This window comes from Hyla sarda, chromosome 10 (genome assembly GCF_029499605.1).
Source record: "Hyla sarda isolate aHylSar1 chromosome 10, aHylSar1.hap1, whole genome shotgun sequence".
Taxonomy (NCBI): Eukaryota; Metazoa; Chordata; class Amphibia; order Anura; family Hylidae; genus Hyla; species Hyla sarda.
This window is the reverse complement of record NC_079198.1, coordinates 54,143,935-54,157,863: the sequence shown is the minus strand read 5'-3', so window position 1 is coordinate 54,157,863 and position 13,929 is coordinate 54,143,935. Positions and strand designations below refer to the sequence as shown.

The 13,929-nt window shown below is 42.1% G+C and overlaps 1 protein-coding gene across 2 annotated transcripts in view; it reads right to left on the bottom strand.

Annotated features, from left to right (window-relative positions):
* RASIP1 (Ras interacting protein 1) overlaps positions 1 to 13,929 on the bottom strand; it is a 159,038-nt gene that overhangs the window by 93,148 nt on the left and 51,961 nt on the right. For both annotated transcript variants that reach the window (XM_056543470.1, XM_056543471.1), the window contains exon 6: positions 436 to 473. In XM_056543470.1, coding sequence (XP_056399445.1) covers positions 436 to 473 — 38 coding nt within the window. The remainder of the gene's footprint in view (positions 1 to 435; positions 474 to 13,929) is intronic.

The following is a 13,929-nucleotide window of genomic DNA, read 5'->3' as shown; positions in this document are numbered from 1 at the left end:
TTAAGATTTTTTAATAGAAGTAATTTACAAATCTGTTTAACTTTCCGGAGCCAGTTGATATATAAAAAAAAAGTTTTGGCCAGGAATATCCCTTTAAGTAAGAAAAGTAGTCCAGCATTCTCGCAATGTAATATTGACTGTTTCTTAATGTATAAATAATTATGGATGAGCAGAGTTTTTTCATTAATATGCCAGCATAAGGTCGGGTTCACACAAAAAAAATGCCGGCATATTTTATTTATAATCACATTTTCAGCCGTTTAGTTTTTTGTCATAATTGTCAACAAACCAGTAATGATGAAAAATGGCAGACAAAATTACGGCTGAAATTGTGAGCCCTAATAAAATAAGCATGCATTTTTAATAAAAGGTTCTTAAAAATGTCCTTTTCTTAATCAATTCTTGTTCGTCCAACAAAATAGGTAAGTAACTTACTTTTCTGGTTGTTTGTCTCCAATCTCTTTAATCTTTTCCTGTAAAATGCATAAAATCCACCTTTAATTCAGTGCAATTTTGAGAAAAACAAATGCAATGTACAAGAAAGCTAAACTCTACAATGTACTGCAGTGCCTATAAAACATTATCCATGTTCATTGTTTTGCAGTATTTTTACAACAGCATTCTGTGGAAAACCCCACTGCAATTTTTGATACAGTTTTTGAGCTGAAGCCAGAAGTGGATAAAACGAGAAGTAGAAGCCCTTTCTTTTTTATGTCCCATTACTTTGTAATTCACCACCAGCTTTGTTTCTATAAACTGCATTGAAAACTGCAGCTTCTCCAAAATAAATTATATATGGGAAGGAACATCAAAAAAAGTAGTTCTTCAACCCCATAGGCTATGTTCACACGGAAAACCTCTGGCACTAGGACTGCTCGGAAATGCACCGTCTCACAGACGGCAATGCATTTCCATGCAGCCGCGGAGTTAGAATTTCTGCACCAAATTCTGGTATGTGAACAGCGCAGTAGAATCCCATTGAAATTAGTGGGAATCCGTGTGGAATTCCGCATTCCATGGTGTGAACATAGCCTTAGGGACACAGTCCATTTTGGCTTCCTTTTTTCATTTTTGTTTTTCCTCCTTGTCTTCTAAGCGCCATAACCCTTTTGATTTTCCATCTTCAGACCCATATGGAGCCTGTTTCTTGCATGACCAATTGTACTTTGTAATGACATCTTTCATTTTCTAGGGGTACTCTGCCCCTAGACATTTTATCCCCTATCCGAGGGCCCAGCCCCCTCGTGATGTCATGCCCCGCCCCCTCAATACAAGTCTATAGGAGTGGGCGTGATGGGCCCCTCCCACTGACTTGTAATGAGGGGCGGGGCCATGATATCACAGTATTCCGGCCCCTGTATTGCCCGTCGTCAGGCACCGAGCGAAGTTTGCTCCGTGCAGCAGATGAAACAGGGTGCTGCAGGAGAGATCGTGGGGGTTCCCAGTGGCAGGAACTTCATTTGGATAAGGGATAAGATGTCTAGGGGCTGAGTACCCCTTTAACTTCTTAACAACACAGGACGTATATTTACGCCCTGCGCCGGCTCTCGCGATATAACGTGGAGTCACGCGGTGACCTCGCGCCATATCGGGTCGGTCCTGGCGGCCATCAACGGTCGTGGTGATGCCCGGTATTAACCCTTCAGACATGGCGATCAAAGTTGACTGCCGCATCTGAAGTCCAGGCAGCTCAGTCGGGCTGTTCAGGACTGCTGCTTTGAAATCGCGGCATCCCCAACAGCTTGCAGGACATCAGGGGGATCCCTACCTTGCCTCCTGCGTGTCCGATCGCTGAATGACTGCTCCGTGCCTGAGATCCAGGCAGGAGCAGTCGAGCAGCGATAACACTGATCAATGCCACACTGATTTCTTACACTGATCACTGCCATGCATTAGCATGGCAGTGATCAGTGTAAGAAGTTAGTGTGTGCAATTTTATAGTCCCCTATGGGGGCTATAACATTGCAAAAAAAAAGTGGAAAAAAAGTGTTAATAAATGTGATTTAACCCCTTCCCTAATAAAAGGCAGAATAACCTCCCTTTTCCCATAAAAAAAAAACTATGTAAATAAAAATAAATATAAACATATGTGGTATCACCACGTGCGTAAATGTCCAAACTCTAAAAGTATATAATTAATTAAACCACATGGTCAATGCCGTAAACATAAAAAAAATTCCAAAGTCCAAAATAGCGTATTTTTGGTCACTTTTTATTCCATTAAAAAATTTATGAAAAGTGATCAAAAAGTCCGAGCAAAACAAAAATGGTACCAATAAAAACTTCAGATCACAGTGCAAAAATTAGCCCCATACATCCCCATATGCAGAAAAATTAAGAAGTTATAAGGGTCAGAAGAGGACATTTTTAACCCCTTAAGGACTTAGCCCTTTTTCACCTTAAAGGGGTACTCTGCCCCTAGACATCTTATCCCATATCCAAAGGATAGGGGATGAGATGTCAGATCGCTGCGGTCCCGCTGCTGGGGAGCCCCGGGATCCCCGCTGCGGCACCGTGCTATCATTACAGCACAGAGCGAGTTCGCTCTGTGCGTAATGACGGGCAGTACAGGGGCCGGAGCATCGTTATGTCATGGGGCGGAGTATCCCTTTAATGACTCGGCCATTTTTTGCAATTCTGACCACTGTCACTTTAAACATTAATAACTCTGGGATGCTTTTAGTTATCATTCCGATTCCAAGATTGTTTTTTCGCGACATATTCTACTTTAACATAGTGGTAAATGTTTGTGGTAACTTGCAGTAACTTGAAAAATCCCAAAATTTGATGAAAAAATTGAAAATTTTGCATTTTGCTAACTTTGAAGCTCTCTGCTTGTAAGGAAAATGGATATTCAAAATAAAAAAAATTATTCACATATACAATATGTCTACTTTATGTTTGCATCATAAAATTTATGAGTTTTTACTTTTGGAAGACACCAGAGGGCTTCAAAATTCAGCAGCAATTTTCACATTTTTCACAAAATTTTCAAACTCACTATTTTTCAGTGACCAGTTCAGTTTTGAAGTGGATTTGAAGGGTCTTCATATTAGAAATACCCCACAAATGACCCCATTATAAAAACTGCACCCCCAAAGTATTCAAAATGACATTCAATCAGCGTTTTAACCCTTTAGTTGTTTCACAGGAATAGCAGCAAAGTGAAGGAGAAAATTCATTTTTTTATTTTTTACACTTGCATGTTCTTGTAAACCCAATTTTTGAATTTTTGCAAGGGGTAAAAAGGAGAAAATTTTTACTTCTATTTGAAACCCAATTTGTAAAGTGTTCGGCGGGCGCAGTAGAGGGCTCAGAAGAGAAGGAGCGACAAATGGTTTTTGGGGGGCATGTCACCTTTAGGAAGCCCCTATGGTGCCAGAAGAGCAAAACAAAAACACATGGCATACCATTTTGGAAACTAGACCCCTCGGGGAACATAACAAGGGGTAAAGTGATCCTTAATACCCCACAGGTGATTCACGACTTTTTTATTTTCTAAATTGCTTGGTTTCCCAAAAGTTTTACATTTTTAAAAAGGGTAATATCAGAAAATACCCCCCAAAATTTCAAGCCCAATTTCTCCCGATTCAGAAAACACCCCATATGGGGGTGAAAAGTGCTCTGCTGGCGCACTACAGGTCTCAGAAGAGAAGGAGTCACATTTGGCTTTTTGAAAGCAAATTTTGCTCTGGGGGCATGCCACATTTAGGAAGCCCCTATGGTGACAGAACAGCAAAAAAAAACACACATGGCATACCATTTTGGAAACTAGACCCCTCGGGGAACGGAACAAGGGGTAATGTGAACCTTTATACCCCACAGGTGTTTCACGACTTTTGCATATGTAAAAAAAATATATATTTTTTTACCTAAAATGCTTGTTTTCCCAAAAATTTTACATTTTTAAAAAGGGTAATAGCAGAAAATACCCCCCAAAATTTGTAATACAATTTCTCCCGAGTACGGCGATATCCCATATTTGGCCCTAAACTGTTGCCTTGAAATACGACAGGGCTCCAAAGTGAGAGCGCCATGCGCATTTGGGGCCTAAATTAGGGACTTGCATAGGGGTGGACATAGGGGTATTCTACGCCAGTGATTCCCAAACAGGGTGCCTCCAGCTGTTGTAAAACTCCCAGCATGCCTGGACAGTCAGTGGCTGTCTGGTAATACTGGGAGTAGTTGTTTTGCAACAGCTGGAGGCTCCGTTTTGGAAACAGTGGCTTACCAGACATTTTTCATTTTTATTGGGGAGGGGAGGGGGGCTGTGTAGGGGTATGTGCATATGTAGTGTTTTTTACTTTTTATTTTATTTTGTGTTAGTGTAGTGTAGTGTTTTTAGGGTACAGTCGCACGGGAAGGGGTTCACAGTAGCTTCTCGCTGGCAGTTTGAGCTGCGGCAGAAAATTTGCCGCAGCTCAAACTTGCAGCAGGATACTTACTGTAAACCTGCGCCCATGTGAGTGTACCCTGTACGTTCACATTGGGGGGGCATCCAACTGTTGCAAAACTACAACTCCCAGCATGTGATGACAGACTGTACGTGCTGAGAGTTTTAGTTTTGCAACAGCTGTAGACACACTGGTTATGTGTTTGTGACCTAACTCAGTGTTTCACAACCAGTGTGCCTCCAGCTATTGCAAAACTACAACTCCCAGCATGCACGGTGCATGCTGGGAGTTGTAGTTTGCAACAGCTGGAGGCACACAGGTCGTGAAACACTGAGTTAGGTAAAAAAAAAGTTTCACAACCAGTGTGCCTTCAGCTGTTGCAAAACTACAACTCTCAGCAGTCACCGACAGCCAACGGGCATGCTGGGAGTTGTAGTTATGCAACCAGCAGATGCACCACTACAACTCCCAGCATGCACTTCTGTTGTTTGTGCAAGCTGGGAGTTGTAGTTATACAACAGCTGAAGGTACACTTTTCCATTGGAAATAAATGTGCCTCCAGCTGTTGCAAAACTATAAGTCCCAGCATGCCCATAAGGGAATGCTGGGAGTTGTGGTGGTCTGCCTCCTGCTGTTGCATAACTACAGCTCCCAGCATGCCCTTTTTGCATGCTGGGAGCTGTTGCTAAGCAACAGCAGGAGGCTCTCCCTCACCTCCTACTGCTGCAAGCTGCCGCTTCAGGTCAGTCCCTCACCGCCGCCGTGGCTCCTGGGGCCCCGATCCCAACAGGGACGCTGGGGATTGGGGTCCCCAGCTGCCGGGGTCAACTTTCCGCATCCGCTCACGGAAGAGGGACGGAGCGGGTTGTGGGAGTGACACCCGCAGCAGGTGCCCTGATTGGTCGGCCGGTAAACCAGTGCCACCTCACCCCTGCTGGCTATGGCTGTTCGGGGCCGTCAGAGACTGTAATTACGATTGGAGACCCGATTGACCCGGAATCCGCCGCAGATCGCTGGGTTGAATTGTCCAGCGATCTGCGGCCATCATAATGAGCCCCCTGGGCGATATGCCGCGATGCCTGCTGAACTGAAAGGGTTATTATTTTTAAAAGGTAAAGAGGAAAAAACGAAAATGCAAAAACTGAAAAACGCTGAGTGCTTAATGGGTTAAGGACAAGGCCAATTTTCTTTTTTGCACTTTTATTTTTTCCTCCTCCCCTTCTAAAAATCATAACACTTTTGCACCTACAGACCCATATAAGAGCTTGTTTTTTGGTCCTCCTGCCGTCCTCTTAGCTGACTGGGACATTGCGATTTCACCGCGATGGTCCAGAACAGTTCAGCTCACTATTTCAGATACCGCAATCAACTTATCGTGGCATCTAAAGGGTTAATGCCAGGCATCAGCCTGATCGCTGATGTTTGGCATTAACCCTGGGTCCTCATAGCAGTCAGGACCCACCACTTGAGCGTGCTTCAAACAACGGTAACGGGACCAGGGCATTCAAATACACCCTGCATCCTTAACTACCAAGATGCAAGTGCATACCCATATGCCCTGCATCTTGAACGGGTTAAAAGAAATCTGAAACAAAATAAGTATGCTTTAAATTGACCTATTCTGACCACTAGAACTTTCTCATTTTTTCTTTATACAGGGTTGTATAAGGGCTTGTGATCCATAGGTTTAATAGGTACTACTTTTGCATATACATATTCCTTTTTGTTCTTTATTTATATAAAAAAAATTCTTTGATGTGATGTGACTAAAAAGCAGCAATTTTTGCCTTTTTTACATTTATGCTGTTCACTGTATGGGATTTTAGACATTACATTTCAATGGTCTAAACATATATGCATGCAGTGATGCCAAATATTTTTGCCTTGTTTTTTTTTTATGTAAAAAAAAAAGAAAATGAAAAGTGGGATTTTAATTTTAAATTCAATTCATTTTTTTGGGGGGAAGGCATATATATATATAGATATATATATATATATATATATATATATATATATACGTATACATTTACAAACTTTACATTTTTATGTCCCAGAAGGGACTATTTATAGTAATAATACTGTTCAAAAGCTATGCATTGGCATAGCATTGATCAGTACGATCTGTGATCTACTTCTCTGGTTTGTCGGAACACAGCTGAGACAGAAGGCAGTTGAGAGGACATCCGGCCACCATGTTGACTCTTCAGATCTCCGCGATTATGCCACAGGTGGTCGGATGAGTGTGAAAAAGTCCCCTTTATGCTTTGGTTGCTGTGATTACGGCATCTGAAGGGTTAATGGCTAGCATCAGTGTGATCTCTGTGTTAGGGTATAAAAGCAAACTGCCCCTTTTCTGGTGCTGTTGGTGGTTTCCAAATATATTAAATCTTCTTTTTATTTCTCAGCAGGCACGGCTGACCTGCTTAAGTGCCTCATCCTGCACACATCCTGAGAAATAAAAAAAAGGGGATTTTTTTTATGTTTGGCAACCACCATCAGCTCCAGGAAATGTACAGTTTGCTTTTATACCCAAACAGCTATGCAGTGTTATAGCAGGAAATCTTGCTGATAGATTACCTTTAAGCCATTTTTATGGTTGTTTGCATTTGCAGGCCATATCACCTCAGTAGAAATATATATATATATATATATATATATATATATATATATATATATATATATATATCCAAAGAATAAGTTGGCCAGCACTATTGATTCCAAACTATTATAAAGACCTGGCTTACAGGTGCAGGCTGCTGGGCTAAATATACAGCAACAGGAGAATACAGCAGCACACTGCTAGCACAAAGATATAGATAAAACATGAGTATACATGAGTTTATAGATAGAACATGAAAAGCTATACAGCTGTAATGCAATAAATGAAAATATGAAATGAAGTACATAGCTTGCAAATTTGGCAGCTCTTGCACGCCACCCACCTCTATTAGGTGTATATAAGGTGCCTTGGATGTTTCTGATCTTGCAATGCCTGCTGAGCTGTCCACACAGAGGCATATTCCTAGTGTAGGGTCCGTCCCAGAATGAGGTCACCTTACCATGGTGGGACGGTCCAAGCTATTTGGCCGCCAAATTTGCAAGCTAAGTACCTCATAATTTCATATTTTCATTTATTGCATTACAGCTGTATAGCTTTTCATGTTCTATCTATATACTCATGTTTTATCTATATCTTTGTGCTAGCAGTGTGCTGCTGTATTCTCCTGTTGCTGTATATATATATATATATATATATATATATATATATATATATGCCCAGGCTGTGTAATAAGAAAAAAAAAATACCTATACTTGCCTCTCTCACTCCCCTGTAGCATCTGATATCAGGGCACCCTGTCTCTGCTGAACTCTGCTGATACTTTGCATCCTGGAGCTGCAGATGCTATGTTAAATCGTTCCACAAAATCACTAAGGCGGGACTTCAGCCAGTGATTGGTGAAGCAGCAATGTCAGCCGAGACCAAGCACCCTGATACTGATGCTAAAGGGAGGCGAGAGAAGTAAGTATAGGCTTTTTTAAATTTTATTTTATTAGACAGCCTGGCCATATATATATACAACATTTTAATTGCCTGATAACTTTTAGATATTAAAGGTATTTTTGCAACAAATTTGTTGAGTATAAACATAATCTTACTGTCATACAGTTTGCCACTTGTTCACCAGTTCCATATAAAACCTCTCCCATTTCAATTATGGAAGGGTTCTTATAGAGTTAGCTTTTTGTAGATTCCCTCAATTAATTAATAAGCAACTAAACACAAGAAGAAAAAGCACAATATGAGGTAACTTGGGGGAAGATCATATGCAATGTCAGAAAATATTTAATCAAAGAGTAATAAATGCTTGGAACAACAATCCAGCAGATGTGGTAGGTTAATCCATAGCAAGTGAATGTAAACATGCCTGGGATATACATAAATCTGTCCTAAGATTTAAAAAAAATCATATACATATAGCATACATACATAAACATCAGTTACAAACTATCATTTTTCTCACTAAATATATTTCCATGACATGAAATATTTACTGGGTGTTGTTAACAACCTAAGTAATCCATATATACAAAAACCAAAACAAATAAGCCATTAAATTACGTGTAAAAACTAATATCAGCTGGTTCAGTCCTAACTGATGGCTTACAAAAGGCCTACAAGGTGTCGCACAAGACACATCTCATTAGAGTTGAGCGAACTTACATTAAATTGGATGATAATGTACCTCACAGCACGGCTGTTGATTACTTTCGTCTGCATAAATAATGTCAGCTTTCCAAGGTCTCCGGTTGCCTAGAAAATTTTGAGATGACAGTCTTAGGTGTCCTAGGACTGTATCCACCTTTTTCAGGGAACCAGAGCAGTTGGAAAGCTGAACTAATTTATGCAGACTAAAGTATTCAACGGCCGAGCTGCGAGGTTCGATACGAGCCAATTTAATTTAAAGTTCCCTTAACTCTACATCTCATGATGGGTAAAAGCAAAGAGCTGTCTCAAGATCATGGCAACCTAATTGTTGCAAAACATAACTGTTTTATCTGCCTTGGTCTGTGTTCACACTCAGCTATTGGATTGCTTGTGTGTGAACAGTTTTATGTTCCCTGGCCAGGGAATAGTTCATGTCTCTGGCTCGCTATAAATTGCTCATAGGGTGTGTCTAGATAAGGATCAGCTAAGCCTAGCCTCAGGGCTGGTGATACTTCATTATATCCTGACTTGCTAAGATGCTGGACATGCTGCATGGAGCTCTTGGTGAAACACTCTTTGTTTGAGCTTTTAATCTACTATTTCTGTTTTAGCGTGCACTTTGTATTTATTAGTTTTAGCCAATGCTATGTGGCATGCTCTTAGTAGATTTTAAGCTGTGTTTGTTTAGTTGGTTTTAGGATTGTATGTTCTTTTTGCTATGTGTCTGATCACACTGTGTTTTCTCTTGTATCTGTTTATATGAAGTTTTTTGTTTTATATTTCTGTTTTCCTACTGGGTAAGCTTCTGACCAAACTGTGGAGTGTGTCGCTGGCCAGTAGTCTATTTGGATTTATTATTAATGGCTACTTTATTAGTGGAGTGGAGTGTCCAGTATGTGTGTCCAGTGTGAACAGTGTCCTTTGTTAGATCCCTGTTACTGCTCCATGGGGACTCCTTGTCTACTGGAGGTGTTTGGAGGGATAGCTATTCCCGTCTTGTGTTCAGTGTGAACAGTGTCCTATAATTATATCCTGTGTATTTAGGCATTCCTGTTACCTGTCCATAAGGGCTCCGTGTCTGCTGGAGGTTTTAAGTGGGACTGCGTTAATTCCTGTTTAGCGATAGATCCCATTTACCGGTCTGTGGGGACTCAGAGGGTATTGTTATTCCTTTGTCTACCTGAGGTTTTTCTAGGGGATTAAGCTTATACCTGTTTTGTTCTGGAGTATGTTCAGCCTTATCCGTTTTCCTGTCTGGTGTTTTGAAATCTATATGTTTATTAGTTCCTTATTCAGATCTTTGGAGTTCTTTTCAAGACCGCTTATCTATAGTGTCCTCTGTTCACGACCACAGAGTCCTCTGTTAATGTCCACTGATATTGTGTCCTCTGTACTAACTCTTATCTGTGTCCTCTGAACTTTAATATAGAGTTCTATTTTCCTGTGATGTTTCTGAGTTGTGACTGACTATTTATTAGTATGTGTTTTTATTAGGCCCCTGTACTTTAGTTCAGGGAGGGACCGGCGCCCAGTTGTCGATCCACCGTTTAGGGTGGATGGGCAAGTAGGCAGGGAGAGCATTTTTAGGGTCAGTTTAAGGCTCACTCTCCCTGTCCCCTGGTTGGTCCCTGACAATAACAATGGCGTTGGTTACATGCACATTTCTAAGCTTCTGAATGTTCCAGTGAGCACTGTTGTAGCTATAATATGGAAGTTGAAAGACAATCATTTCACCATAAATTTGCCTTAATCCTTGCAAGATTTCTGACAGAGGAAAGAATAATCAGAAGAGTTGTCCAAGAGCCAAAGACAACTTGTGGAGAGCTTCAAAAAGACCAGGAATTAGCAGTGACTGCTGCTGCCAGTCTTTACTTACAGTTTCCCCTTTCAGGCCCTTTTCAATTAGTGCAGGTGCCGCACTGACTCTCTGGGAGGAAAAGAGCAAGTGAGAGCAATGCTCCTCCCCCCTCATGAACCCCTGTGTGCAGTCCACCACAGACCCTGAGCTGCCTGGGAAAAGGAAGCCTTCCCCTGGCCACAGCAGATGCCATGTTCAGTAAGTAACTTTCTATATGTATCTCTCTACTTTCCATCTGTCTGGCTATCTATCTATCTCAGTGTTTTCTAACAGGAGTGCCTCCAGCTGTTTCATAACTACAACTCCCAGCTTGCATTTGGCTGCGTGGGCATGCTGGAAGTTGTAATTTTGCAACAGCTGGAGGCATGCTCTATCTATCTATCTCATATCTATCAATCTATCTCGTATCTATCAATCTATCTCATATCTATCTATCTTATATTCAGGGAATTGTCTGAGAGGGGGACCACTTTTTTTATTTTTTTTATTTACCCTTAGCATACTTAAAGGAAAACTGTCAGCAAAGTCATCTGCAGTAACCAGTGGTACTGGCTGGTAGTGCGGGTGACGCTGATTAAAATGGTGCTAACCTTGCCCGCATCTGTCGCCTCATTCCGATGTTATATTCTGTTTTGTGATTATGGTAATAAGGACCAAGGAGCATGGGCAGGGTTAGAAGCTTGCCTTCGGGCACTGTGATATCGACCGGGCTAATGAATATTCATTCCCTCCCTCCCCTTTTTCCCCCTCCTCTCTGCTTTCCAAACACATCTTCTACACATGTGCCGCTTCCTGGGTACACCCGGAAGCAGCCTCAGCGCAGCTTTATTACAGCCCAGGAAGCGGCACATGTGCAGAAAACGTGTTTGGAAAGCGGAGAGGAGGGGGGAGAAGCGGAGGGAGGGAATGAATATTCATTAGCCCGGCCCATGTCACAGTGCTCGAAGGCAAGCTTTTAACCCCGCCCATGCCACTTGGTCCTCATTACCATAATCACAAAACGGAATATAACGGTAGAACGAGGTGACGGATCCGGAATGTTAGCACCATTTTAATCAGTGTCACCCGCACTACCAGCAAGTACCACTGCTTAATGGGGGTGACTTTGCTGACAGTTCTCCTTTAAACAGCAGAAAAGGGGTCATCTGCCAGCCCCTAACCCCAAGTCTAGCCCCAAACCTCTATTCACTTAGACTGCAGGATGGGCTGCGGGTACTTTAAAGCCAGCACAGGGGCTGCCAGGTGTAGGCACTATCTACTAGGAGCATTACCTACCTAGGTAAAGTACCTACTGGGGGCATTATCTACCTAGGGACACTACCTACTGAGGGCACATTCTGCCTAGAGAAACTGCCTACTGGGGGCATTACCTACCTGGGGGAATGACCTATTATTGGCATTACATACCTTGGGGCACTACCTACTGAGGGCACTACTTATTATGGACATTACCTACTTTGGGGCACTACCTACTAGGGGCATTGACTACCTGGAGGTGCACTAGCTACTGGAACATTACCTATCTTGGGGCCTACATACTACCTACTGGGGGTATTATCTACCTGCGGGAGCACTACCTACTGGGGACATTACCTACTGACTACCTTTTGGGGCACAATCTTTCTGCAATTTTGCGTATCCATTTTTTAAAATGAAATATGCTTAAAATACACTGTGTGATCATAGCCTGTATAGTGTGTGTGTGTGTGTGTGTGTATTTATTTATTTATAAAAAAAAAAAATTGTTCCCTATTATACCCAACTATAATTAACATCTGGCCTCTCCCATTTGTGGCCCTGCCTCCACATAGCCACACCCACGGCTAAAATGGGCTTCTTATTGTAAAATGCCCGGGTTTGGGTCCCAGTCCCGCCCTGCCACCAACGTATGAACCTGGTTAAAGAATTCCTATGAATATAAGCCAGGTTCACGACTAAAAAGAAAACATGAACCCTGATTCAAAACTGTTGGGTTTCTTTGAGTAATATATATCATATTAGAATAAACTTCTAAAGCAATGTTCAAACAATGTTTACATCTGTTCTTTTCTGCTAAAATAAATTGCCTGGTTTTCATGATAAAAAAAAGGCTATAAAAGATCGGTAGAGGTAGATCCAGTCATTTTTTCATGCAAAATTAAAAAAGGGATGTTTTCTGACTGTAATATTCCGAAAATAGTATATAAGAGTATAATTTTGTTTTTGGCTGTAAGACTTATAGCTGTAACATTGTTTGTGTTTACTGGCAGCCATTTTACTAGTGAGTACAATAGGACTCAAAAACTGTTTCACTGCCAAAAATAGGGGCTAAAATACATTGTGTAAACATGGACTAAAGATTATTAACCCTTAAAGGTCATAAGGCATGTACAGCCAGGACTTCATTGATAACAGTGGACATCAGCAATCCCACTGATGTCCACCATTAACCCTTCAGATGCCGTGATCAGTATTAATCACGACATATGAAGTATCTGTGGGGCTCAGGGGTACTCAGTCAGACCTCCCGCAGTGGGATTGTGGGGTCCAATAAGTGAAGACGGCCACCTGAGCCTGGCAACCCTGCTCCCGGATGGCTCATGCAATCTTTCCCTCTGGTCTGCCTTCTAACAGACCAGAGAAGTAGATCACAGATAACATTGAACAGTGCTATGCCTATGCATAGCACTGCTTAGCATTAGTAATCAAAAGATTGCTGTTGGGGACGGAGAGTGTACAGGTATGCCTTTGCGTCCCTGTACTTAATGACATATTTCCGATCACCGCCACTGACCAGGCGGTGATTGGAACGGGATGCCTGCTGAAATCATTCAGCAGGCATTCCATTAAATCGCCCAGGTCGGCGATTGCCGCAAATCGCCGGTCAGTCAAGACCGGCGATTTGCAGCAACTCTAGGTTTCCGATGACCCAGTGACCCGGAAAATAAGGGTGATCGGTGCTGTCCAAGACTAGCATAACTACTGTTTGCTGTCTGGGCATGCTGAGAGTTGTAGTTTTGCAACATCTGGAGGGCCACAGTTTGGAGATCACTGTGCGGTGGTCTCAAAACTGTGACCCTCCAGATCTTACAAAACTACAATGGCTGTATGGGCATGCTGGGAGTTGTAGTTGTGTGCCTCCAGCTGTTGCATTACTACAAGTCTCATCATGCACTGACAGACTGTGCATGCTGGGAGTTGTAGTTTTGCAACAGCTGGAGGTTTGCTCAATTCCCCCCCCCCCTCCCCCTCAGGATACAGGGTACATTCACATGGGCTGGGATTTATAGTGAGTTTCCTGCTGCAAGTTTGAGCTGTGGTAAATTTTCCACCCCAGCTCAAACTCACAGCGGGAAATTCGTTGTCAACCCCCGCCCATGTGAATGTACCTTAAAGATACTACACTACACTAAATTAAGAGTAAAACACTACATATACACACACCCTTACACAATTACCCCCTTGCCCCAATAAAAAATGTTAAACGTCTT